The sequence below is a fragment of the Ambystoma mexicanum genome, chromosome 8, assembly GCF_040938575.1.
Source record: "Ambystoma mexicanum isolate Mex_15411 chromosome 8, UKY_AmexF1_1, whole genome shotgun sequence".
Lineage (NCBI taxonomy): Eukaryota > Metazoa > Chordata > Amphibia > Caudata > Ambystomatidae > Ambystoma > Ambystoma mexicanum.
This window is the reverse complement of record NC_090929.1, coordinates 213,344,105-213,371,392: the sequence shown is the minus strand read 5'-3', so window position 1 is coordinate 213,371,392 and position 27,288 is coordinate 213,344,105. Positions and strand designations below refer to the sequence as shown.

Sequence of the window (27,288 nt, the reverse complement as noted above, 5' to 3'; positions counted from 1 at the left end):
TACAAGCATGCACCTCTCAGCCCATACATTGCCCCCAAAACCATCCATCTCCCATACAAGCATGCACCTCTCAGCCCATACATTACCCCCGGACCCATCCAGCTCCCATACAAACATGCGCCCCAGCCCATTCATTGCCACCAGACCATCCACATCCCATACAAACATGTGCCCAGCCCATACATTGCCACCAGACCAACCATCTCCCATACAAACATGCGCCCAGCCCATACATTGCCACCAGACCAACCATCTACCATACAAACATGCGTCCCAGCCCTACATCTCCCATACAAACATGCGCCCCAGCCATACATCTCCCATACAAAGCATGCCCCCAGCCCATACATTGCCACCAGACCATCCATATCCCATACAAAACATGCGCCCCAGCCCATACATTGCCCCCAGACCATCCATCTCCCATACAAAGAAGTGCCCCAGACCATCCATCTCCCATGCAAACATGCGCCCCAGCCAATACATTGCCCCCAGACCATCCATCTCCCATACAATTCAAGTGCCCCAGCCCATACATTGCCACCAGACCATCCATCTCGCATACAAACATGCGCCCAGCCCATACATTGCCACCAGACCAACCATCTCCCATACAAACATGCGCCCCAGCCATACATCTCCATACAAAGCATGCCCCCAGCCCATACATTGCCACCAGACTATCCATATCCCATACAAGCATGCACCTCTCAGCCCATACATTGCCCCCAAAACCATCCATCTCCCATACAAGCATGCACCTCTCAGCCCATACATTACCCCCGGACCATCCAGCTCCCATACAAACATGCGCCCCAGCCCATTCATTGCCACCAGACCATCCACATCCCATACAAACATGTGCCCAGCCCATACATTGCCACCAGACCAACCATCTCCCATACAAACATGCGCCCAGCCCATACATTGCCACCAGACCAACCATCTACCATACAAACATGCGTCCCAGCCCTACATCTCCCATACAAACATGCGCCCCAGCCATACATCTCCCATACAAAGCATGCCCCCAGCCCATACATTGCCACCAGACCATCCATATCCCATACAAACATGCGCCCCAGCCCATACATTGCCCCCAGACCATCCATCTCCCATACAAAAGAAGTGCCCCAGACCATCCATCTCCCATGCAAACATGCGCCCCAGCCCAATACATTGCCCCCAGACCATCCATCTCCCATACAATTCAAGTGCCCCAGCTCATACATTGCCACCAGACCAACCATCTCCCATACAAACATGCGCCCAGCCCATACATTGCCACCAGACCAACCATCTCCCATACAAACATGCGCCCCAGCCATACATCTCCCATACAAAGCATGCCCCCAGCCCATACATTGCCACCAGACTATCCATATCCCATACAAACATGCGCCCCAGGCCATACATTGCCCCCAGACCATCCATCTCCATACAATTCAATTGCCCCAGCCCATACATTGCCCCCAGACCATCCATATCCCATACAAACATGCGCCCCAGCCCATACATTGCCCCCAGACCATCCATCTCCCATACAATTCAAGTGCCCCAGCCCATACATTGCCCCCAGACCATCCATCTCGCATACAATTCAAGTGCCACAGCCCATACATTGCCCCCAGCCCAACCATCGCCCATACAAACATGCGCCCCAGCCCATACATTGCCCCCAGACCATCCATATCCCATACAAACATGCGCCCCAGCACATACATTGCCCCAGACCATCCATATCCCATACAAACATGCGCCCCAGCCCATACATTGCCCCCAGACCATCCATATCCCATACAAACATGCGCCCCAGCCCATACATTGCCCCCAGACCATCCATATCCCATACAAACATGTGCCCCAGCCCATACGTTGCCCCAGACCATCCACTCTCATACAAACATGTGCCTCCAGCCTATCAATCTTCCATTCAATACGTCCCCGGTGCTCTGATGAATGCACAAAATACAGAACCCTAAAAACTCCTGCGCCATTGCTGGACATAAACACGCTCAGTTACAATGTCATGATCACAACTCTACTCAGCACTGCATGTAAGTAGTGTCCCGTCCCACCACCAATACTGGCAAGGGTTAAAAGATATGCTGCTGTCTGCCACTTAATGCCCATGCCAGGGGTGTTGCCAGGTCTGGAAAAGACCCAGGGCTAAGCTAATGTCGGAACTGTCGGGTCTGGGGGCTAGCTAGTCTTTTGCTTGTAACTCCTGAGATTCTATCCGGAGCTACAACCAAAAGACCAGGGGCTATAGCCCCCTTAGCCCCCCCTAGCATCTGGCCAATGCTCCATGCATGTGTTCACACCAGGAGCCCTACTAATGCGCCGCCTGCTCTGGAGATCAAGCTCAAATACCTACGTGCATACACAGGAGCACCTGGCCGCAAAGAAAGCAGGGAGCAAAGCATACTCGCCCTTTTAAAAATTAAAATACTTTTTTCTTCCGCAAAGACCTTAGCCAAGTAGGAGAATTGTCATTTAGTGATCCAGAATCTTTCAACTCTTAACTTTTAAAAGGAGTGGCTGGGAGTCGGCCCATCCATCTGTCCATCCCCTTTTCCCAGAGGATGCTTGGAAGAGACAGACGAGTTATAGCGGATGGGGTCTCTCTGGTCCCACTAGCACGCCTGCAGCTCAGGAAGGAATTCAAAACACGGCTCCTCGGGAAATACCTACTGGTGACTTAGGACCTGTTACTCTGAGGTGAATAGCACCGCTGTAGTAAGGGATTGCCCAGCTACTACAACATGCAAGATCCCATTGCACTCTGTAAACCTCAAATACTGTGTCCTCTGTTGGTTCCTAGCTAGGGTTCCCTTGTACAATCCCAAACAGAATGAGAGGAGGCCTTGCCCCACTCACGTCACACACGTCAGGAAGAGGGGACAGCTCCTGCAGCTTACACAATGGCAGAACCCTTCGGAGATGATGTGGGACTCAGAGGCATGCTTGTGAGGCCAGCATCTTTCTGCCATATGAAAGACTGCCCTGACCTGGCAGCTCGGTGCCTGTGCCTCTGTTCTTCAGCATCATCTATTATATCAGGTGGTGGGCACTCCCAGTGCCCCCAGCCAAACAGATGCCAGGGTGAACCTCAAACTTCCTGCCCAGCTCAAGTTTTGGGGATTTTCCTTCCGCGTGACCCCTTCTTTTCTTAGTAGGCCCAGTATTTCCAGACAAGCAAATTTGTGTGGGGGGTGGAGGGGCGGATTAGTTGGGAGGCGGTTCTGTGCCCCGACTCTTACCGCTGACCAATAGCTCAACTGGACCAGGCATCTTGATCACGGACTGGGGGGTGGTACCCTGAAGGCCGGGGAGATTTACACAGCGGAGAGGAAGGTCTTGCTGTCGCCTGTTTAGTTGTTGATGAGAGAGAAGGTGTCCTCCTTGCATTGGTCTTCTTTGCTGCTAGGTGGGACGTCTACTTGAAGAAGGCTGCATGGTTGCCACTCTGTGGAGCTAAGCTTGCACTGAATGTCAGCGTGTACTCAGAGGTTATGGTTTGCTGCAGTGTCTTTAGTAGCTGGATCACCTACCTGGTTGGCTTAAATGCCAAGGTAGTGCCTATCACTTTGAGCTATTGAGCAATGGCTGTGGGCTGCAAATACAAAGTTGATTTTGTGAAGGACTCCTGCCTCTTTGCCTGTCCTTAGGCATGCCGCTTAAGAGTAGGAATCCTGCCTCTTTGCCTGTCCTTAGGCCTGATGCTTTAGTGTAGGAATCCTGCCTCTTTGCCTGTCCTTAGGCATGCCGCTTAAGAGCAGGAATCCTGCCTCTTTGCCTGTCCTTAGGCCTGATGCTTTAGTGTAGGAATCCTGCCTCTTTGCCTGTCCTTAGGCATGCCGCTTAAGAGTAGGAATCCTGCCTCTTTGCCTGTCCTTAGGCCTGACGTTTTAGTGTAGGAATCCTGCCTCTTTGCCTGTCCTTAGGCATTCCACTTTAGTGTACGAATCCTGCCTCTTTGCCTGTCCTTAGGCATGCCGCTTTAGAGTAGGACTCCTACCTCTTTCCCTGTCCTTAGGCATGCCGCTTTAGAGTAGGACTCCTACCTCTTTGCCTGTCCTTAGGCATGCCGCTTTAGAGTAGGAATCCTGCCTCTTTGCCTGTCCTTAGGCATGCCGCTTTAGAGTAGGAATCCTGCCTCTTTGCCTGTCCTTAGGCATGCCGCTTTAGAGTAGGAATCCTGCCTCTTTGCCAGTCCTTAGGCATGCCGCTTTAGTCTGGCAGCTCAAACTGTAAGGTAATCCTTTTAAGAATGGGTTCTTTGAGGCCAGAGAGGAAACTTGTTGACTAATGGGGTTCCATTACTTGGGAGAATAACTACTTATGACGATCAGAGTCCACTATGCCCCTGAATAGCTAGAACCCTGGCTCCTGTCAGAAATGGTTGGACTACACCTCCCATAACCCCTAGCCAGTATAGTCATTGGTGTGGTATTATAGGAGTTGTAGTGCAGAATATCCGAAGAGCCACATGTTGCAAACCCCTTGTCTAGAGGATGAATTACTAAGGTTGGAGCCATGTGACCAAGAAGCGCGCTATTCTAGGCACGTATATCACTTCCTATGCGTCTGCCTCAGACTGTATAGGTGTGTATATGGGTATCATCAGTGTGCCACCAAGTGTTTTCGCAGTCACATGTCCTACATTACGGCTGACCATCAGATGATGGTTTATGCAACCCTCTCTCAACTGGGCCCCAATTGCTGTGTGTTCAGAACCCTGTGTTTGGATTGCTCCTTCCACACTCAACATTCTATGTAAAGGCCAGGGTTGCTCCTTGGTGCTAAAACCGCATTACATCATAAACCTTAAAAAAATATATATATATTTTATTTTGAAAGTCTTAAAAAAAGCCTTATCGTAGTGGATGGAAAGCCGGCATATTCAGACAGCGGCTTTATCATTTTCTTTTTCTGAGAGAAAGCATAACCCATGCTGTCACAAGGTTACATCACCAATGTCCTATTACACAGGCGCACAATACAGTGGAGTGGAAGCTTGTGAGCGCTATGGCGCAAAACCTTACCACGACATTCATTCGCAAACGGTAGCCAGCGATATTAATTCCTGGGACGACTACTACCTAACATCATGACACTGGAAACGCATGGGTTAAGCCGGTGACAATATGGGGTCTGTGGGGCAACATTTAGAAAGGAGCCAAATGGAGGTACTTAAACCACAAACATACATGAAATCCCCCATGGACCTGTTAAATATTATAAGAAGCATTTTTAAACACCAATAAAACACACGATCCCCAATGAGTGGAATATTGCACATCTCTGAGAAGGGCTGGCACAATATGCAATGAGGATGACACCAACATGCCCAGCAGGAAGTGAGCAAACCTCGCACACAACGTTTAGAGGACACGTGACCTGGATCAATTCACTTTTGAAGAAACCCCCCACCCATTCCAGGCGCGCAGAGGATTAAACAGAGAAAAAGGTATGCTGGTCCGACGCCATTTGTGGAATTTTGCAACATGCTCTAACCCAGGACATCCCCCCACTCGCTCCTCCCGCCCCCACAAGCACAGTTCAACGCGTGGATACCTTATTGAAGTGCAATGTGAAAACCCCTAGGCAGCAATGACCAAAAGAAGCACAAACCCGACAGCCCTAAAAGGCCTCAAAACTTGCACTCCCCACTAGCCACTGGCTACTGATGAACTCTTGGCGAGTAAGAAATGGTGCGCTTTGTGTATTTGGAGAATTGAGGTGACGAGGGACCTTTCATGCATGGCTAGTAGATCACAATTTAACTTTGTAACCCTGCTCGCAAGGCAAATTTAATCTGCTGGGATTGTTGTCAATCTCATGTTATGCCTGAACAATAAATTGCAACACCAAATACAATGCGCCCTATTGCAATTACAGTCAAGTTCAGACTCAGAATGTATCATGTAATATTATGATAAATTCTATTTTCATTGTCGAATGCCATTTTTTTAAATATATACAAAAATTAACCAAGCTCAACATCTAATCATCACAGGTTACTATAAAACAACCAATATAGTCATCACACAGGAGCTCCATTCTTGCTCCCACACCCTCTTTTCTTTCATTCCTCTGCAAACCTTATCTCGTATACCACACACATACCATACTTTCAAACGCAATAAGAAAAACTAAACAAAACCACCCAAAAACTGAACATCTTTAGAACAAAGTTTGGAAAGAGTAAGACACAGCAGAGACAAAACAACAGTTGTCTGCAATTTATCAGGTTCATAAAGTAGATCCTGGATGTTTAACTCGGGACCAGCCTCACCAGGAAGTCAATTCAAAGTTACTTGTGTGTAAGCTGGCGGAAACTGGTAAATACTGCTGGAATCAACCTTTGGGCGCTCTGTGGTATATTGGCAGTGCGCTCTGAGCGGTCCTGATGTGACGGGAGAAAGTCCCATCCGAAAAAAACATTTTTGACCACATCGTCGGATTATGCAGCAGCAACCAGAAATGCACTACAGATAGTATCTATGTCCTTTGCATGATTGCTTTCTCAAAGCATACGGCGACCACTGAGCGGTACTACGTTGGGCCTTAACAGCATCCAGCGATTCATTTCGGATGGGACTTTCTCCCGTCATATCAGGACCGCTCCCTCAGAGCGCACTGCCAATATGCCACGGAGTGCCTAAAGGTTGATTCGAGCAGTATTTACCAATTTCCGGCAGACTACACACAAGCACCAATTAGGTACATGCTACAAAAAAAATAACATACGTACAAAGACTCACCCAGGCAAGACATCTCCTCTTTCCAATATGCCAAGAGTAACCCAAACGGTGGTCAACATTGCAGCACTGTGTGGAGAACCATTTTGAAAAAAAGCAAAAGAAAGGGACCAAGCAGGAGTCCAAATATTTCAACTTATTTCTAATCAAGGTCAGATCCTTTTGTCTGCAGACTGTAAAAAATGTTAGTTTGTGAAACACTGTGATCAATTGTCTAACATATTCAGCTCATCACAACAATGGCAGTCTCCCACATGAAATGCACTGAATTCTAGAGGTGGAGTTCCTTAAGAAAAAGTCCACAAATGATTTATTTTAAACCAAATCCATCCAACACATTCTAGCAGTTTTGGCCCTTTGGTGTTTTCATTTGCACCCAATACAGATCAACTGGCAGGGAAATCAGCATATTCGCCCCCTGATAGGGCGGTGCCATTGAAGGGTCAATTGGCCTGGGGCAGAATCACCCTCACGCTGCCCCATCACCTCTTAGGTCAGTCCGTCTCCAACCAGAAGCCACAGGTTGGTAGCATCATTCTGAAGGTCAAAAGCAACCCTTACCTTTCCGAAATCCCGCACATCAAATAGGTCGAAAGGATCAAAGAGCTCGGAACTCCGTAAGCCAAATTTGTCGTGGCACACTTTTAAGAAAGTCCGGATATTCTTCAGACATAAGAACTTTTAGGGAAAAGGGAAGAGAAAAGGAAAGGTTCAGTCACTGCATCCCAAGTCCACATCCCTTCAACAAATTTGCATTTCAAACCATATTCTTAGAAAACAGAAATGCAGAGCAATCAAGATAATAACCCCACCATGACAATTGGTCATTTCCCACTTCTCAACGCCCTCCCCGAATAAGTGCCAGCCTCACAGATCTACTTTGCAGTTTCAAGATACAAACCCTCACAAAAGATGCATCTTAAAAAGCATTTGATCATAATCAAAAAGTCATCTATTGCACATCTTCTGGAGGAGAAGGGATTAGAGATTTTGCTGCAGACTCTTACACAAGTGCAGATCAAACTCCGAAATATTTGAACTTTAAGATTAAGCAACTAATGAATTATTCAACGCGCGCAACACTCAGCAGGTGACTCAAGAATGCTTTATTGCGAGGCGAGAGCGTCTGCCAAAATAAACTCTTCAGATCTGAGCTCAGTGGGGCATTCGCCGCCAAACCGGGGACGGCAGCTGAATTATTGAATCGGGCAGCCGCAGTCCCAGCAGCGCGCAGAAAAGGTCTGCGAGCCCTGGACTACCACCAAAGGCAAACTCCACGATGCAATACATTTGGCCCCAGACAACGGCCCCCAGAGCTTCTCATAGACACCCCCACCACCCAAAACGCCCATTCAATCCCTGCACAAGCGCTCGCCACAGTCAACCTCAACGGCAAACCCACCGCTTCTAGCCGTGCACCTAACCCGCGACTGGCTGTGGGTGCTGGACAGAGGCCGTGGCAGAAGGATAACAGCTCATAAATGAGACAACAAAAATACCTTAAACACGCGCCTTCACACCAATCTAAAATATTGGCATGTTAACCATTTGGCAATCAGAGTGAATTTCTTTGCACACAAACTGGGGACGGGTTAATAAGCTATTGCAACTCGGGACTTGGCACCTTTAGAGGCCAGGAGCAAGTGCTTAGAGGTGGGAATAGCAAAGTCTTTTCACGTTGATATTATAGTGCATCAATATGAAGTTCAGATTGAAAACATTGGTGAAAGTAACTTTGGTGTGAAAACGTGCTCTGGAAATATTTTACGAGTGAAATGACAACTGCAAGCCAGCAGGGGTATGGACACACATCCCTCCCTCAAGATAATCCTGAGTTTCAGCAAAGGCCAAAGTTACTTTTCACTTAATCATTACACATTTCTCAATCCAATTGAACATCATCTTGCATTTTATTGCTATATCTAATGCTAAACATTCTCTTATATTGATTCTAAAGATGTTCCTTTTTGCTGCAATGATAGTTAGAAGAATGATGAATAGTGTTGCCCAGTGTCAGCCCACGCTGGCATCGAAAGTACCAATTACTTTAACAGCATAAGATGCCTTCACTGGACTCTTGTGAAGGTGACAATCCCCATGAATGTCAGGTACCTCGAGTTAAAAGAGGAACCCCCCCCTGCCCCCGCTCCACCCCACCCAAAATAAATTCCCTCCAGGTGTGTGGCTCAACTTTACAGAGGCATTGCTAGGGGGGGGGGGCGAGGGGGCTATAGCCCCGGGTCATTTGGTTGTGGCCCTGGATAAAAGCTCAGGGGCAACAACCAAAAGGCTAGCTAGTTCCAAGTCCAGACAGGCTAGTGCAGCCAAATTATTAATTTGCAGTTCATGTGGGGGGTCCTGAAGCCCAGCCTCTATCATACATGTATGTCAACACAAATGTGATGAGAGTTTTATCCGGCTGCAAGACTTATCCTTGGCCTCAATCCCAAGGACGGCATCTCTCCAGCCCCAACATCTCGCCACTGGCTGCCGGGGACCGCAAGGACCAAATTCAAGACCCATCGCATCATCCACAAGGCTGTCTGGGGCCTCTCTACATCAGCTTTCCCTCCCTGCTAGAGTTCTTCGGTCCTCTATCTCCAACTCTCTGCAGGTCAGAGGCTTCTCCAAGCAGAGAGTGTGAGGTAGATCCCTTTCCTCGGCTGGAGCCTCATTCTGGAATGGCCTCACTGCCCCGTTAGACTTGAGCCACATCTTCTTAAGTTCCAGAAACTTCTCAAGTCTTTCCTTTTCTATTCCTCCCTTCTCCCCCTGCCATGCTAATGTCCCTCCGCTGGTGCCTGGTCTCTTACAGGGTCCAGGCCTTGACCCGCCCCCCCCTGTGAGTCAGAGTCAGTCTCCCTCTCTACTCCCCTCTCTCCCTTCCTCCCCCCCCCCCGAGCCCGACAGAGGGGGGACCGACTTGAACTGTGTGGTGAAAGGTCTGAGCCCGACAGAGGGGGACCTTCATGAACTTTTTGGTTGAAACTTTATTTTGGAAGTCAGGAAAAGAGACTTTAATGAGCAAGGCCAGGCAGGCCGCGATCCACATTTTGGAACTGTTTATTCTGTTGGAAACCGAGCCAGAGTGTGTCATCCTGCCTACAGGGACAGCCTTACTCTGTGAGTTCCAACGCGGTGAAGAGAGCTGGTTCAGTCACATTTATTCTTTTGAACACTAATTATTCCTTTTGCATACATTTCTCCTTTTTTACACGTTTTGTACAAGAGATAGGGCAGGCATTAGGTTTTCTAAGCATAGGCCATTTTGATTTGACAGACTCCACTAGGGCTACGTTATTTATTATTTGATGGTCGAGACTACTCCCATCTTAGTTATAGGGCAAAGTAGTTTCTCCAGCCCCAACAATTTCAATAAAGGGTTTACAAATTGTACCCATTGTGTCAGTGTCATTCTTGTGATACCATGCCTTCCCTACACCCCTCAGTATCCCTACCAGCGCTTGCCCCCGGGCACCCTTCCCAGACTAGCCTGAATCTGGTCCCCCCATACTCGCACTTCTCCCTTTCCCACTTCCCCTGCACTTGTCCTTCGTGGCTCCCCTCAGCACTTGCTCAGCCTTCTGGGCCCCCAACTCCTACACTTACCCTCTACCCCACTGTTCCCTCTCCCCTGCCCTGCCCCTTCGTCCACCCTCCCCCTGCACTTTTTGTCTCTGCATTTGCACAGTAAAATGTCACAAGGCCTAGTACGACCATTCGTGTTTGTTTTTCCCCAAGTCCCCCCCCACCTTTTTTGCCTTGCGGCACTTGGAAACAACACTTGTCTATAGGCGCCATAAAAATTTACAATAAATAAATAAATATGCCAAGCAATAGAGAAGACAACAAATGAAGGGTTTTTTGTAACAGAATTTAGGTTTGTTTGTAACAAAATTATCTTCTAACCATAAACACCATCTCAAATGAAAAGGGCTTTCCTCATCTTCCAACATCCCTCAGCAAACTCATTTCCTCATTTGGCTTTAGCCATCACCTCAGCGCTGATACCACCAAGGGATGCTTCTGCTTCCACTCCTTCACTCCTGCAATCTCCAAACGCATTAACAACGGGCTAAACGCCATCTGCCAGTGGATCGCTCTACACTCCCTCCCTCCCTCATGCTAAACTCTTCAAATGAGGAAGTCCTGTTTCTCCCTTCCTCTGCCGTCAACCCCACTCAACCCTCTGCCACATCTTTTCCTCCCACCCATGGCTCTCAACCATAGGGTTCCCTGGCAGCAACCTGAAACACTACAAGTTCATTGCGGCCCCTGCCAACACAGCCAGACTCAATCCACTAAATATTAGAAGAATCTATCTGCACCTCATGCACCATTCAACTAAAACCCTTCTTCACTCTTATACTCAGAAACTGGACTGCCAGATGAGCTTCTTGGACTACCCCTCTACTTGTGGGCTCCCCTAAACAACGACTTCAACTTTGCAACACTCACCGTTTTCTACTATCCAGGTCCTCCCCCACCTTTGCCAAACAGCAGGAGGGCTCTCCATGCAAAATCACACTCTTTAAATGACTGCTACTAATCTATAAATCCGTCCATGGTCTTGCCCCCCCACTACCGAGCTGAACGCATCTCACTGTGCTGTCCCTCTCAAACTATTCACTCCTGATCTACTCACAACTTATCCCTCGCTCGCACCGCATGCTTTTGTGCCTTTTCCCCGCTCTGCTGAAACACTCTCTCTTGGCCCTCACACCCATCTTGTCTGTGGAACTCTTACAATCGAGATTCAAACCACACCTGCTAGCAATGGAAGGAGCCCCCACAACCCCTCCCTGCCCTCCTGTCTAAACTAACTGCCCAAGCCACCTCTCTTGTATTCTGCCCTCAGGGCTAGTATATGTAATTTGTAAATATGTAAATACTGACCTCAAGTTCTTAATGTTAAAATGATATGTTATGTCCTCCAGTCCCTGGTTCCTATTCTTACCCCTTCAACACCCGGTATACGTCTTTCCATCCAACAATGCTCTCTTATGCAAAGCGTCCGGCCCTAGGACTATCCCTGCTCTCTGTTAGTGCCTAATTTGCAAGTCATTTCTGTTCTAGAGGACACCCTGTCCTTAAATAAATACAAAGATCTTCCCCAAGCACATATATAGCAGAATATCACAGAAATACTACTCTTAAGATGTAAAAAAAAAGGCGTATTCACTCATGATGGCACATCTATGCGACCTTCAACACTGTTGATCATTCCATACTTCTTAGTCGCTTGAAAGAAATGGCCAATGTCTCAAACCAGGCACTGAAATGGTTGGTCTCTTTTTTGTCAGATCGGCATCAGCAGGTGAAAATGGGGGGTCTCAGACTCCACCCATATTGATTGTGGGGTTCCTCAGGGATCCTCCCTTTCCCTGTTACTTTTCAATCTTTATTTGCGGCCATTGATGAATATCCTGACGAGTTATCGGATCAACTTCCATTCTTATGCCGATGACACCCAGGTTTTCATCCAAGTAGGGGATGTTGAACACACTTTTTCCATCATCAATCATTGTCTATAGGAAGTCAGTCACTGGATGACAGGAAACCAGCTGCAACTAAACCCAGCCAAAACGGAGGCTGATCTTAAATTTTTCTCCAAGATAAAAAAAATCTTGGATGCATTTGGCAAAATAATCTTGGCAGTGAAAGTCAGGTCAGCGCCAAGGTCGAGGAAGTTTTGTATTCTCTGCGTATGCTGCGTCATGTCTTGCCTTATGTTCCAAGCAGTGACTATGCTGTAGTGGGATCAGTGGTAAATTCCCACTTAGGCTATTGCAATAGTCTTCTCGTTGGAATTCCTGCGAAACAACGCCAGGGACTGCAAAGAGCCCAGAATGCAGCGGTCAGATTAACCCTTAGCCTGAATAGATGTCTCGAATGTACGCCGTACCCTACATTGGTTGGCAGTCAATGACGGGATCAAATTTAAGACTGCCTGTTTGATATAAGAGAGCTTGAAGGGGCTTGCTCCAGCCTACCTAGTGGATAAGCTTAGTCGACACCAACTGACTAGGCTGTTATGCTCAGGGGACCATCTGCTATTGAATATCCACCATTCCTGTTGTGTCCCCAGGGGTGATAGAAGATTTGCTGTGTATGGTCCGAAGCTCTGGAATGGCATCCCCCAAGTAATTAGGTCCCTGGAATCACTCCATCAATTCCGTAGAGCACTGAAAACTTTCCTTTATAAATAGTAGCAATATCAGAAGTTGTTCACTTATGGTAGGATTCCCCCGATGAGTTGATCCTTTTGTCTAATGCTATGTAGTTACTATTCACCTTTTATGTTACCACCTGCGCCTCCATATGATTTGGTTTGTCTTTGTGCGCTATATAAATAATTTAGTATCATCCTCCTCTGCAAACGAAGGATGGATGTTATGTTAGATATCTTGGAGTTCCTTAGCACAATGAAATAAATGCATTAAGAAGTGACCTAATTAACAAGATCACCCCTCAACATGAAGGGGTAGGAGGCATACATCTAATTCAACCGAGATGGAGACTATAGTTTCAGAACCAGAATGTAACACTGCTTAATATTAGTTTGAAATATTATGAATTTAATATACATAAACTCAGTTGTCTCTTCAGTGTTAGACGCATGATTACCCAACTCAATGATATCCCCCTTTTAAACCTGTGACCTGCAGAGGTAGGCAAAGAGCTCTGAAGTGGACGGTCAAGCAATCGAGTTCTACCAACTAGTGAATGCACCATGCTACCACATCCAAAGGACTTTAAATATCACTCCTGTCAATCCTCCACCTTGGCACTGCCATCCCTCGCCTCTAAACTGCCTCTGTCTCGCACTTCCTCTGCCTCCACTCTAGCACTTAATCCATCATGGTCATGTCCCAAACACAGCTGGCCATACCTTAAAAATGTCCAATGTTGGTTGTCCTTAATCTATGTATGTCCACTTGTGTATTGTCCCAGGTGACTGTTCCATTTACTCCCCTCCACAACCTGGTCAGAATGTCCCTCAAACTCACCCCATCGTAAGAAGCTCACAGTTTCCCATCAAATCTGATTTCCTATCTATTGAACGTTCTTTTTCGCTCAAAAGAGCATTGTTCCTTCTATGTATGAATAAATAAATCTTCTGTGATTTGCAGAAGAGATGTTGTCCGTAGAGGTGGAAATTCTCTGGGGGCATCAACCTATCTAAGAGTGTGGGGGACAATTGATTGTCCGTCAGGGACGAACATGAGGAGGTAGAGCAGGGGTCTGCAGCCTTTGGCTCTCCAGATGTTTTGGACTAAAACTCCCATCAGTCCAAGCCAAACTAGTCAATGGTGATAGATGATGGGACTTGTAGTCCAAAACATCGGGAGAGCCGCAGGTTGCAGAGCCCAGAGAAGGCTCTAGAACTTCCCAATAACAAAATGTAAATCGTGCTACAACATTTTTGATTGTTTTGTTTGTTTATTGAATTTGTAAAGCGCACCAGACACGAAGGTAGCAGGGCGCAGCAAGGATATGCAAAGCTTACAAAGTGGTAACAGTATACAAAGACAAACAAGATACACAATAAGTAAAGCTAAGAATGTGCCATTACAAATGACGGCAAAGTTATTACATTGTAACATGCAAAGGTATATAGTGGTATGCCTATATGGTAAACGTACAGGAGATTTATTTACATATTAATATACAGAAGTTTATACTCGGGGTGGGGTGTCATGTAGTACGACAGTTTGAAGAAAGGGAATTAGTCTTTGGATAGATTAATGTGGGTGATAAGGTTCTTTCTGAAGAGAGGATAGGGTAAATTAGCTCGCAGCTCGATTGGTAGTGAGTTCCAAAGTTTGCCGGCCTTCACAGGGAAACTGTTGCTGCCGATCTTGGAAGACTTAAATCTTGGTACCACCAGGCAGTTTGAGTTGACAGCTCTAGTGGGTCTGCTGGAGGTTTTTCTGGACAGTTTATTGATTAGGTAGCTGGCGGCGGCGTTGTGTAATGCTTTGAGTGTCCGAGAGGCTATTTTTAGTTGGATTTTGTTGTGGGTAGATAACCAGTTAAACTGACATCTAATTGCAGTCATATGCGCACTTTTGTTATTGCCTAGTGCGGCTCCGAGCATTGTTTTGTAGAATTTGGAGTTTTCGGATACTGCCTTTGTTAGCACTACTGTATAGGGCATTGCAATAATCCATTCTGGAGAGGATCAGAGCTCTGGCTAGTATAATGCAGCTATCATTGGAGAGGAAGGGCTTGCCAGCTCTAATAAGCTTACAAGTGTAAGCAGTGGAGGAGGCTAAAGATTTCAGTTGCTTGTGAAATGACATAGTGGCGTCCAGGTAAAAACCTGAGGTTTTTACCTCCTTAGAGACTATAATATTGTTGCCATCAATGATGAAGGATGAGTATTCGTGGCCTAATTTGGATATGCTGGAAGTGGTGCCAAGAATTATCAACTCTGTCTTGTCATCATTCAGGCATAGGCCATGTGTGGCCATCCATGCCTGATTGAAGAGGTAGATCCTGTTCACCAGAGCCAAGTCCTTGCCGTGATCCCCAGAAAGTGGGAGGAGAATCTGTGTGTCATCTGCATAGTTAGTGTAGGTGACACCCAGAAGGTCCAGATCATCGAACAATGGCTTGGTGAATATGTTGTACAAGGACACACATGGCCGCTGCTGATGGGGAGAATACTCTGATGGTTCTGTCACTCAGGAAAGATTCTATCCAATTGACTTCATCTTGGGATAAATGGGCTGCTATGTCAAGGTGTCTACAGAGGACCTTGAGGTCCACCAAGTCGAATGCAGCGGAGAGGTCAAGTAACAGTAGAAGTGCTGCTTTCCCTTTGTCTCTCCGCTCATTGATCTGAGTTTTCAAATCCATCAGTGCAGTTTCCGTCCCATGTAGTGGGCGGAATCCTGATTGTCTAACACCTAGGAGATTGTGTAGTTCAATGTATTTTTGGATCTGCGAGTAGGCAACTTTGTCCAAGACTTAAAGAAGAAATGGCACTGTCGCAATACCGTTTTTAGGTACAAGTGCTTTTTTTGTTGCATGGAACTGAACTAATGGCCCTAACTAATCAGAACTTTAATTGGGGAACTCCTACTCACCTCGCAAGGGTGGGTTTATTTACAGAATAACCGTGTGATACTTTGAATTTCTGGTAACTTTTCAAATTGTTTACCAATAGAAGATGTAATACAATGGGCAACATTTTATGTAGGCCGGCATGGAGGCAAGGGGTGCACAGGATCTGCTAGGCTTAGACTGTGTGCTGAATAGGAGTGCACCCACAGATGCCAGTAACCTTTATCCAATTCGGTTTTTGTAGGCAGCAGCTCCTGCCATTCTGGCACTCCTTGTTTCATCTGCCCATTAAACATTAGCTGCCTTCCAATCCAATATGCTATTAGCTGTTTACTAAAAAGCTCGGACTGGCTGACTGCGTCACACATGGCATGGACATGTCAGTCGCCAAGCAGTAACATACTTAACAATACAATAATAGCTTTTTATTCAGATCTTAAGTCTGTTACAATTCAACCTTTAAAATGTCTTGTGGTTATTTGTAAGGCGCCTGGCATGCCTCAGCTTGAGGGGAAGGCCACGTGTTATAGTCGACTCGAGTCATAAGCAATACATTGACAGGAATTGCAATCACTGGGAAGGGTGGCAGGAAGTTGGATTTAGGCCAGGGCATAAAGGGGGGCCTGTCAGCGGACACGCAGGGCAGCCATTCGTGCTAGTGGAGCACAGGTCACGTGCACCATTCAAAAGCTCAACCAAAGGTAAAATGTGCTTCTGACACACAACATGCACCAGTCCCTAAATCAGGAGGGTACATACAGATTTCCAAAAGGCAAGATCAGGCCACTACAATGGACCTTTAGGTTCATCATGAGGGAAGTGAAGGAGTTAAATTCTCCCTCCAAAAAAGGTGCGCTGAAAATGTTGAACCTGTGTAAGGGGAAGGAATGGAGTGCAGGAAAAGCAAATAGTCGCTATCAGGTCCAAGCGAGCAGGAAGCAAACTCGCCATGGAAACCCCCTTACTGGACTGCCATGGAAACCCCCTTACTGGACTGCCATGGAAACCCCCTTACTGAGCTTATCAAGCTAGACAAGCGGTAGGTCAACAGAAGGTCAACACAGCAGATACCGTTCAGAATCCAGGGGGTATCCTGAAAGCAACACCTCACCAACCCGAAACCATTGCAGCGCTCCAGGACAACGCTCCCGGTGATCTCACGCAGAGAAGTGGCACATTAGGGCGGCAGCAAACTCATCACAAGTTGGGCGCTAACCCCTGCAGTATTACCGCCAAGGCTATTAGCCCTACCACTAACCCCCCTGGCGCTATTAGCGCCGGATCACGGGTTTGGCGGAACAGTAAATCCCCATTCCCCATTGTGCCCATTTGGGAATTTCCCATTCCCCATTGGGTCTAATGGGGAATGTTCAGCGCCATTACCACCGGCCCGTGATTTGGCGGACCCTTAAATGTGGCGGTAATAGCATTACCGCTGCATTTAAGGGTTAACGCCAAAACTCGTGATGAGGCAGTTTGTCTCACAATGCACACAGCTATTTGAGGTTCATGTTTCTCCGGTTGATATATATATAGCCTGCTCCCTAATGCCGATTTACCTGATCTGGCCTGGTGAATGTAAAGCCAAGAATAGAGGAAGTCACCCGTTTTGCGATTCTTGAACCCCGAATAGCTACTGATAACCCTGGCCTCAACTCACTGGCCAGGCTGTCTCGTCGTCCTTTCCCAATAAGTGAGCGATTGGTGGCACAGGCCGCTGTTGCCAATTGTTTTCATGTACACGGTAGAGGGCTACATTCTGCGTTTCAAACACTCTGTGCCGTGTGCATCCGTGAGCATGCAAAGAAGTGCATTCCTTGCACACCGGTTTGAATAGGACGTAATGCTGTGAAATGTATATTCCCTGGGGCAGGGGAACCCCCCTCCCCCCAGCAAGGTAACAAAGGAAGATGCACTGCAGCTGGGAACATACTTCATGTTACTTCCCATTGCAGTCTCACAACACTTTGCCAAGAAGGGAGCACTGTGGCGCTTGGTAGCAATCACTGCAAAGTGAGTGATCGTCTGAGCATGTACTTGCACTGCTCTATACATGATAACAGTTTTGTATAATATGCCAGTCACCACTGCAGTGGTGCAACAGTGCTGAGGCTTGTCTGGAAAGTGGAATATTGCTTCCCCACCAGGGGCGTACCTCCTCAGTCTGCGGAGGAATGGAAAAGGAGTCAGAGAAGAGGAAGAGAGATGGGGAGGTGGAGCTTAAGCCGACGCTAAAGAGTTGCAAAGGTAAGAGAGCCGATGCAAAGTAGGGATGGAGTCCCAGTGTCGATCAAAGCCTATAGCAGATCACTAAGCACAATGCTTCCGAGGATGGCCGTGTAACCCGAGGGGCGCTTTCTAGTGCTTTAGAGAAGTACTGAAATGACTAAGCATTTGCATGAGGATAGCAATGCCAGTCACAACGAGAGTGCCAGCCCAAAGGATGGTAGCAGGTGGGCACATGATAGCACTACCGGCTCACAGATCTGGGTTATCCTAATATCACCAACGTATAATGTGTGGCTCTATGGAGGAAAACAATACGTTCTGGCATTTGGCACAGATTTTGCCAGATCTGGGATCATGCCAAATATCTCTCTCCAGATCTGGCATGCGGGCCCTCCCTATGCACTATTTATTGATGTTGTATGCGTTGGCACTGCTATAAACAATGAGCAGTGCCGAATTCGGGATTTGAACCGTGATCGCCAAAATCAGGAGCAAGATGCTTACCCACAAGGCCACTTAAGCAACTGATGGGCAGTCAAACCAAGTGAAATCGAATCTTAAGATTGTTCTCTGCAGGAACTATGCAAGAACATCTTTGAAGGATTAAAAGGTGTCCACTTTTTATACTTTGCTTGTCACATTATCGAAATCATTGGGTTACTTTCCACATGCTATTGAATAATCTTCTGAGAGACAAATGTTTTTTGGGGGCGAGGTGAGAACAAACACCGCAGCCCCGGCCGTCGCCAACCCCCACGGGCAGCCATCGCTGCTGGGGTCCCACAGTAAAATATTCCTTTTCCAGCACTCAAAACAATAGCAGTTGAACCTCTGGAATTCTCTTCCAGCTAATCTGCAGAGCACAGGTTCTGGGAGGAAGAGTTTAGACTCCCATAGTGCCACGCTATTGTCCCATCTATACTCCAGCTTCAAACTTCGATCTAAAGAGGCCTTGAATGGACCTGGGCACAGTACAAATGGAAGATGAAATTATAGGTAGTGTAGAACTGGCAAGTGCATATTCAAAAAACAAAATCTCTGGCCTTTTTGTAATTGCAATTGGTTTTTTATAACGCGCTTAATACCCAGAGGTTTCTAAGCGCGGACCCTGGGATCGAACCTGTGTTGCCTGCGTCGTCTCGTCTTGCTTCCAAGGTGAGCGCATTGCCCCTGAGCTATCTCCCAGCCTTCTTAAGGCTTGTTACGATTGTTTAGACCAATTCCTCAAAACTCTTGACTGTCCTTCATCAGACAATGGCAATAACCTAGACTATACCATGAACGTTTTATGTATTATTGTAATAAACTAAACCAGAAATGTCTCCCTTTAAGTCTGTGGGTGATATGAGGCAACACCAATAAACCTTGGCACCAAAAATAGCCACAGCATTCCCATGGAATGCCACTGCACACTTCATCTGGGGATGGGCTCCTTTACCATTCCAACTCAGGTCCTGGCACATGTGGGGCTTGGAGCAAATACTTTATGGCGAGATTGCCCAAGTCATTTCATGTTCATATCATGATGCGTGGATATTTAGCTCACCTCTAGAACGTTGAAGGCGTTTTTGGAGACAGGATGAGTGTGGGAATGATCTTAGGCACACAAGGATCACTTCATGCCAACCAAAGCAGAGGTGGGGCTGCATGTGCACCCTCTCAAGGCAATCCTTAGTTTGGCAAATTATCACAATTTCTCCAATCCAAGTGATGATCAACTTGAAGTTTTGTTGTTGCTGTATTGGTGCCCTTAAAATTGTTCCTAAACCTGTTCCTTTGGCTGTACTCTGCTGGGCTGATGGGAAGGCGTGAAGATGGAGCCTGAAAAGAGCCACTGCTGGGGGCGCGGAGGCGGGGGCATGAAGTCACTGCTGCTGCCTCTTTGTAGTGCGTCAGCTTTATTGCTCCTGGTTATCTCCAGAGACATTGTGGAGACCCACATGGTGGATAGCACACCTCAGTCATGTATCTATCTGCACTTCACAAGCTCCTCCAACTACGAAAGAGTAGGCTCAGCCCGTTATCCTTCCGAGTTCAAGACATTCAGTACAATTAAATTAGGTAATAACATGTGTTAATACAGAAAGTGGAAGCAGGCAGAATCCAGCATGGAGCATTATGTAAAAAACACTATTAATAATATTATTATTATTAACGCCACCCTCTACTTGCCGCTGCTGCATCCCTGTTGGGGTCATTATACGCTTTATTTCCCCCTAGATCTTCTTTGGATTAGAGATGTGGAGCATCTGTTGTCCAATTGTATAGGCAAAGGCTTTGCAACCTGCAGTATCACATATATTCTGGACTACAACTTCCATGATCCCTTAGCTTTGATTATGCTGGCTGGGACTGATGAAAGTTATAGACCAAAACATCTGGCGAGCCAAAGTTTGCAGATCCCGGATATAGAAGGGAGCCGCTGCACAGATTGTCATTTCAACATGGCATGCTGGCAACCATCTGACTCTAGGGTCATGTCAAAGCCTGGTGATCACTGAGCAACCTAGCACCCCGATGACCAAATACCTTTCATTTGTGGTCTTGGCCAGTGGTCCCGACTCACCATGGTCCATCACCGACATCTCCAGCACTATTTCATGATGGACCTTTTGTCTTCTGAAGCTCCTTCGCCACTGATATGCCCATTCCCTGTGGATGTGGGGGACCACCATTGGGACCATCGTCCATTCTTGTACCCCATTCCTGAGACACTCGCATCTCTTACGCTAACATTTTACTATGGTCCTCTTCCAAGTCATTAAATTGAATTCAACCTCTCAACGATACCATGTGACATCTTGAGCCACTCCTTACTTTTTATGTTATGTTACGATATTGAGTGTTATAGCGGGCATATTTAAATAAACAGCCTTTTGCACTGTGGGACCTGCAGTTTAGTTGTTCTCACTTAAGTATGCCCCAACAAGACATCATTCAAATTATCCTTAACCAAGTTGTCACGCATTCCATAGGGCAGCTGTCTGCAGCATGCAGCGCTGCAGATTATTTGGACTACAGCTCCCATGATACCTCCCTAGTGGCTATGTTGTCTGGAGCTGATGGGGGGGTTCTTCAGCAAGACAAATGGACCTACAATCCTTCCAGCGATTACTCGAGGGCTGCCCCTCAATCATGGACATGGTAGGTCTTTTTGAGAAAATTGATGCAATATGGCAATCTACTTTTATTCATTTGGGTTTATATTGCGCTTTCACCTAAGCGCTGATCAAACATATACATTAATGGTAGAATACTAAGGAACAATAGATAAACAACCAACATGAAGTAACATTGACATTCATGAACTGGAGAGAAGATGAGGTTTAAGAGGAGAACGGAGAGAGTAGGGGTGGAACGTACACACACAGGAGGAGCATTCCAAAATTTAGGAGCAAGGCACGCAAAGGAATGAAAACGAAGTTGGGCCAAAGGACGGATAGGAACAGCAGAAGGAAACAGCAGAAGAAGAAGAAAGTGTTGGAGCCTGTCTGCCTCTTCAGATTCCTAGATTATAAATGACCTTTGAGAACACAAGTAGCCGATGGCAGGAACTATAATGCTTCCTTAAAATAAGTGCCTATATACTATCAATGAAAAGTGCAACATCATAGATTGATAAACCCAAAAATATACTTTGGATTGAAGAAATCGCAATGCACTGTGCGCCGGATTCGCGGGAATGAATAATTTCACAACGGTAAGTGCATGCACCATTAAAGGAGCGGACCTCTCATTGACCGTGCATTTCAAGATCCGAAAACGTATTCTAATGGGGAAACAGAAGCAAACAAAACAATGGGCAGGGGGCCCCCGTCATTCTCGTTAAGCCAATCTCGAGTCCACGGACTGTCAGGGCCCGATTATCTTTTAACAGAGGACTCGAGTTTTTCTGGCCGCGTGTGGACAGGCCACCCAGTACAGTTTTTTCTTTGACTTCTGTGACTGGCTTATTCTTAAACTAGGGGGGCATTACCACTTCAGGTAATGCCCTGGGGCCCAGGGTTACAGGCCGAGTAAAGCGAAGGTCCTAATGCAAGCTCTGGGACATTACCTGAAGCGTTAATGCTCCCCAGCGAGGGGCTTATTGCTATTAGTATCCCAGTCCATAAGACCGGGATACTAAGAGTGTCTTTATTTAAGTTGCGAGACGCCTTCAGCGTTTAGCAATTGAAAAAAAAGAAGAAAAAAACAAGATGGCCACCATGGAAAAGAGAGAAGGAACTATATATATAGTCCCTTCTCCCTTTCTTTGGCGGGCATTAAAACGTGAATAAAAAAAAGTAAACCAAGAAGATGGCCACCATGGAACTGGGAGAAAGGACTACGCGTAGTCCCTTATCCCTTTTCGTGATGGCCAGTTGCGGACAGGTAAGGAACATTGAGTGACATGACCCATGGAACGACATCAGGTAAGGGATTGTCGGGCTATAAAAAAAAAAAAAAAATAGGACCGGGGTACTAATTTCCCAATATAAATTTAGAACTACAAATTCCAGAATTCCAATAAAAACACGAATGGATGGCCTTCTCACTGGTAATAAGAGTAATCTTGAGAGCTCTGTTTTAGGCACACTAGAAAGATGACTACGGGGCATCAAGAGGAAGGAGCCAGGATGAAAACAAGGCTCAGATTTCTTGACATTTCTGTTCTACAATTGTTTGTATGCACACAGTGGATTTAAAATGACATAGGAGATGTTCCATATTTGGTTGGGAATTGTATTGGTCATCATTTAAATACTAGCAAATCTTGGACAACCTTTTCAGGTTTTGATCTGCCCATCATACGTCAGAGCGTGGCATAGATGTCGAAAAGGCCTCAACAAGCCCAGTCAAATGTAATGGTGGACAAGTCTGCGACGCTCATTTTAAAGCGAGCCTAGTGATCGGGCATGGTTCACAGTACTAATGTATGGTTAAGGATCAGAGAATTAAAGATGTTCATATCATTCCTCAATTTGTGACCAGAATCCCTTTCTACTACAATAAATAATCCTGCTTGCTCGTTAAAGACTGAACACGGAATATTTTGATTTGATTTAATTTGATCCAACTTTAAAATGAGTTTGATCCATGGACCTGCGTCATCAGTAGCACCTTTACCATGGGGTTACTTTCTCATTGAATCAATGTCACTAAAACTGCTTGAACTCTTACGCTCAAACTTAGAATTGCAAAAAACATCACTACAACTCCAAGCATTCAACGATTCCACGTGTTTTCGCCGCCGAAGAAGGGGGTCTGTGCTCAGCTCTCAATCAATGAATCAGAGGGATAACACAGAGGGAACCTCGCCCTTTGCCCTATGGAGGAGGCTCCAAGGATGACATTTGGGGAGTTTTTACACTAGACGGTCAATAACCTAATTTTTCTTTTAAGCGCCAGCTTACATCGAAGGAAAATTCACTCAATTCACAAACGCATGTAACTACTTGTCTTAAACTCAATGTCTCAGATGGGGTAAGAGTGGAGGGGATTATGCCAGCGGCAGAGCTCAGAGGCTGTTCCATGGCATGCATGAATAGACCATCCAGTCCTGGTTTTGTTCTTTGCATTCTAGCTCTTATGCTTTCCATTAGCACAGGAGCAGTGTTGTACATTACTTCGCCTGGTACAGTGTTTCAAGCTAGTTCACTTCCATCTTTGGCAGAATACTTAAAACTCGTTTCATTTCTTCTGAGATGGCTGAAGATTTGCCTTTTCCCAGAGTAGCAGTGACACACTGACAGGCATTGCGTCAGTGATGTGGTGTGTGTGCACTCTTTCTGGCCAGCGCACGACTTTCTGAAGGGGGCATGTCTGATTGCCGTGTGGAAATCCTTGTGTACTGTGGTAGACATGGCATCTGATATGATCTCACATGTTCCCCATAAGAACCACCCATAAAACTAGGGGGTCTGCATCCCATGTACTCTGAAAAACCATTTCGACCGATTCTCGATGGGCGAGCCCTCCTTGGCCCGGTGTGCTTGTTTTTGGTTCTGCTAATTACATCACATCATTGTCCAAGTTAATCTCATTCGTCACTGATGGTGGATAATATAGTTTAAAAAATGACTATCAGGAAGGGCCCCAAAGTCTTGGTGCATAGAAGTATCAGAGGATCTTAACCAGGCACTGCAGACTTTCACTGTCAATTCTAGACCGAGTGTCCTCATAAGAGTCGGTCAAGTGGCTAATCCATCCCACTCAGACAAGTCTGCAACAATTGAGGTCAGAAGTGTGTTTGGACAATATTGCTTCGCCTCGTGCCTCGCCAAGTCTGCACCGAGTTTATCCGACCGAATCATGCATGGAAGAAAGAGGTCCTTTACGGCTGGGCTGGATACTTCGAACAGAATACAAAGCAGATGCCACCTCCAGCTCCTTCCCGGGTTCCCGGAAGCGTTCAATGCTGTCCACTTAATGCAGAACAGATTGTGGCTTTTAATGCACGTCTGAAATAACCAGCGCTAGGCAGGCCAGAGAGCGTGCCACTCTGAGGTCTAAAGTGCCAAGCAGTGCCGGGCACTCAGCCAAATACTCCTGTGCCCGACGACGGAAGTAGCGCCGCCTTGGTCTGCTGCCGCCGACGATGGGCTCCGGCAAGAGAACACCCGCTGCGGACGCTCCAACACTCACTAACCATCAAATGAGAAGGATTCCCACATTTCCAAATGCACATCGCCACTGTACGATAATGATGCTTACGGGACACGGGTTCACGCCTCACACCTGGAGAGCATTCATCAATCCTGTTATTTCATTAAACGTTATAAGGGCCGGCCTTAGGGGCAGCAGCGCCCTGGGCGAATTGGCGGCCCCCCTCTCGGCGCACCCCTGGTCAACAGAGTACAGGGAGGAGGGGGGCGGGGCCAGGATGTGCCACTTTTCTTTTTGTTTTCCCAGGAGGTAATGATGTGAATAGAGCGCAACAGCACCCTATTGTTGTTAAATGTGCTCCGCCACCGCGGGCACATTTAATAACAAAGGGGCGCCTGCCGTGCCTTCTGCCACATACGCCAGCTCAGGGGAGCCCTTGAAAGACTCCCCGAGCTGGCGTGGTGGGGGGGCTAATGGCGCCCTTTTGTTATTAAATGCACCCGCGGCGGTGGGGTGCATTTAATAGCAAAAGGCCGCCTGCTGTGCCTTCTCCCACTACGCCAGCTCGGGGAGCCCTTGAAACACTCAAAGGAGCTGCGTGGCTCGGGCTAATGGCACCCTGGCCAGTCACCTGGCCTGCCCTCCCCTCAGACCAGCTCTGAATGTTGTGTTTAAATGCGTTTATAGCACCATATAGTAGCAGCCTAGCGGCTGCATGCCATGCATTACACCTCGAGCCAGTCCTGGTTTTTCCATTGCTTGCTTGACCTTGGTTGACCTTGTAGGTTCGTTTTCCCATTGTAAGTGTGGGCCTAGAAAACCAACATATGCTGGACACTGCGAGTACATATGGGTCGAGTTACTTTTGTAATCAGAGGTGATGGCATGCAGTTTCCCACACACTATTAAACTGGGGCAGCAGCAAAGGGTCTGTATCTAAAAGACCACATAGATTCCTCACCCAACTGTTAAACAGCTTAAAGTTAGCAGATTTGCCAGCAAGTAGAAATCCTGGCCCACCCCTTTTCATATTTCCAGGAGGTAGGTGGAAAAGGATATAGCATCCGTGATGATGATTGGTTATTTATTACGCGCTTAATACCCAGTGGTTTCTGAGCGTGGCCCCAGGGATCGAACTTGTGGTGCTCTGCGTCGTCTTACTTCCAAGGCGAGCGCGTAGTGGCAGTGGAGGACTGGACGTTCTAGAGAATTAAGGAATCGTCCACATAATTATAACACATAAAACCAAATAATGCTGTCAAGTTACATAACGGGCAAATTTACAAAGGAAAGGACTAGGGTTTGAAAGCACTCCCTGCATTACAAACGTTTGTGACTGGCTTGTCGGGACAGAGTTGAGACAACCAAGGACAGGTCCCCTGTTGGGATCTATGGAGAATAGCACGTGGGAGGATATCAAAATAGGTGGAGAGGTCACGCTGCCAGAGTCTGCCTCGGTGCAGGTTATGGCCCATACCACCACCAGGACTGTCCGATTCTATATCATGTCTGAATTGAAGTCATACCTGGACTGGATACAGGATGCAGAGGCATCCAGGCTAATCCTGTAGTTGCTGGTCTATCACGCTCTCTCCGAGAGCGTCAGTGAATAAGAGACTTAAGATCAGAGAGTTACTCAAATCGTCAGCGTCCGCACTGGGCTTTTTAAGCAGCCGAAGACTCTGATCGTTTTGAGGCCTGAGGGGCCGTGCCTTCCTTCATATATAAGGTTGATACAAGATGTTAACATGTATAATGTCACTCGATTCGATAGTAATTCCTGCACAGTAAAACAGGCTGGGGAGGTAAGCAGCAGCAAAGAGTTTCCAGAATTTGACTAGTTAAGTAGCCTGGGAGAAGAGGGCAAAGGACCCATTGAGAAGGTCACAGAGTTATGCATGATAAAGCCACTTCCACGTTAATAGCACTTAGATCCATTAAGTCCAAGATGTGCATGTTATGTTATTTGGCATTTATATAGTGCTCTATATATCATTGGTATGACCTGAAAGCGCTGGTAGGTTGAACGCCCTCAGGGACCGTAGTCCAGGTCAGTTGAGAGAGTAAGCTGTCATATGATGCTTGGGTGCACCAGTTATGGATGCAGCTGATGCAATTGCCTGATGGTAGCTGCATCCTAGCATTAGGTGTGGTGATATTGTTATTAGTTGAATGTGTGCAGTCTGGCAGGTGGACACCAAGACTGGTTTCTGGCTGCAAATAGGCCGCCTATGTGTGCAGCTATACCGGTTTGTCATGAGATGTAGCTGCGTTTTATTAGAATGATGAGGTGTTCATGGTGTAATGTTGGTATGTGAGCAGCTAGCCCGAAATTGTTTGTGGGGTGTAGATGCAATCTAATTGTGTGTTGGTGTAGAGCAGAGAGTAAGCATAGTGATATGGGAGGTGAGTGTTTGGGTGGAGTTATGATCAAAGGATTCGCTATTCCGGATTTCAAGCGTGCTTTTGCTTAATAGTAATGTATAAGCGTATTCCGTGGCGTCATTGCTCGGGATATCATTGAGCATTTGTCATAGGATTGCAGGTCTCATATGCCTCATATGGTCATGCTCGGCATTACGGAAAGAGCCACATTTTTAGACCTTTGCAGAAGGTCATATAGTCTTGGGTGTCG

At 46.8% G+C, this 27,288-nt stretch overlaps 1 protein-coding gene across 2 annotated transcripts in view; it reads right to left on the bottom strand.

The window, feature by feature from the left end:
• VAV2 (vav guanine nucleotide exchange factor 2) overlaps positions 1 to 27,288 on the bottom strand; it is a 1,354,235-nt gene that overhangs the window by 1,074,480 nt on the left and 252,467 nt on the right. For both annotated transcript variants that reach the window (XM_069609623.1, XM_069609624.1), the window contains exon 2: positions 7,329 to 7,445. In XM_069609623.1, coding sequence (XP_069465724.1) covers positions 7,329 to 7,445 — 117 coding nt within the window. The remainder of the gene's footprint in view (positions 1 to 7,328; positions 7,446 to 27,288) is intronic.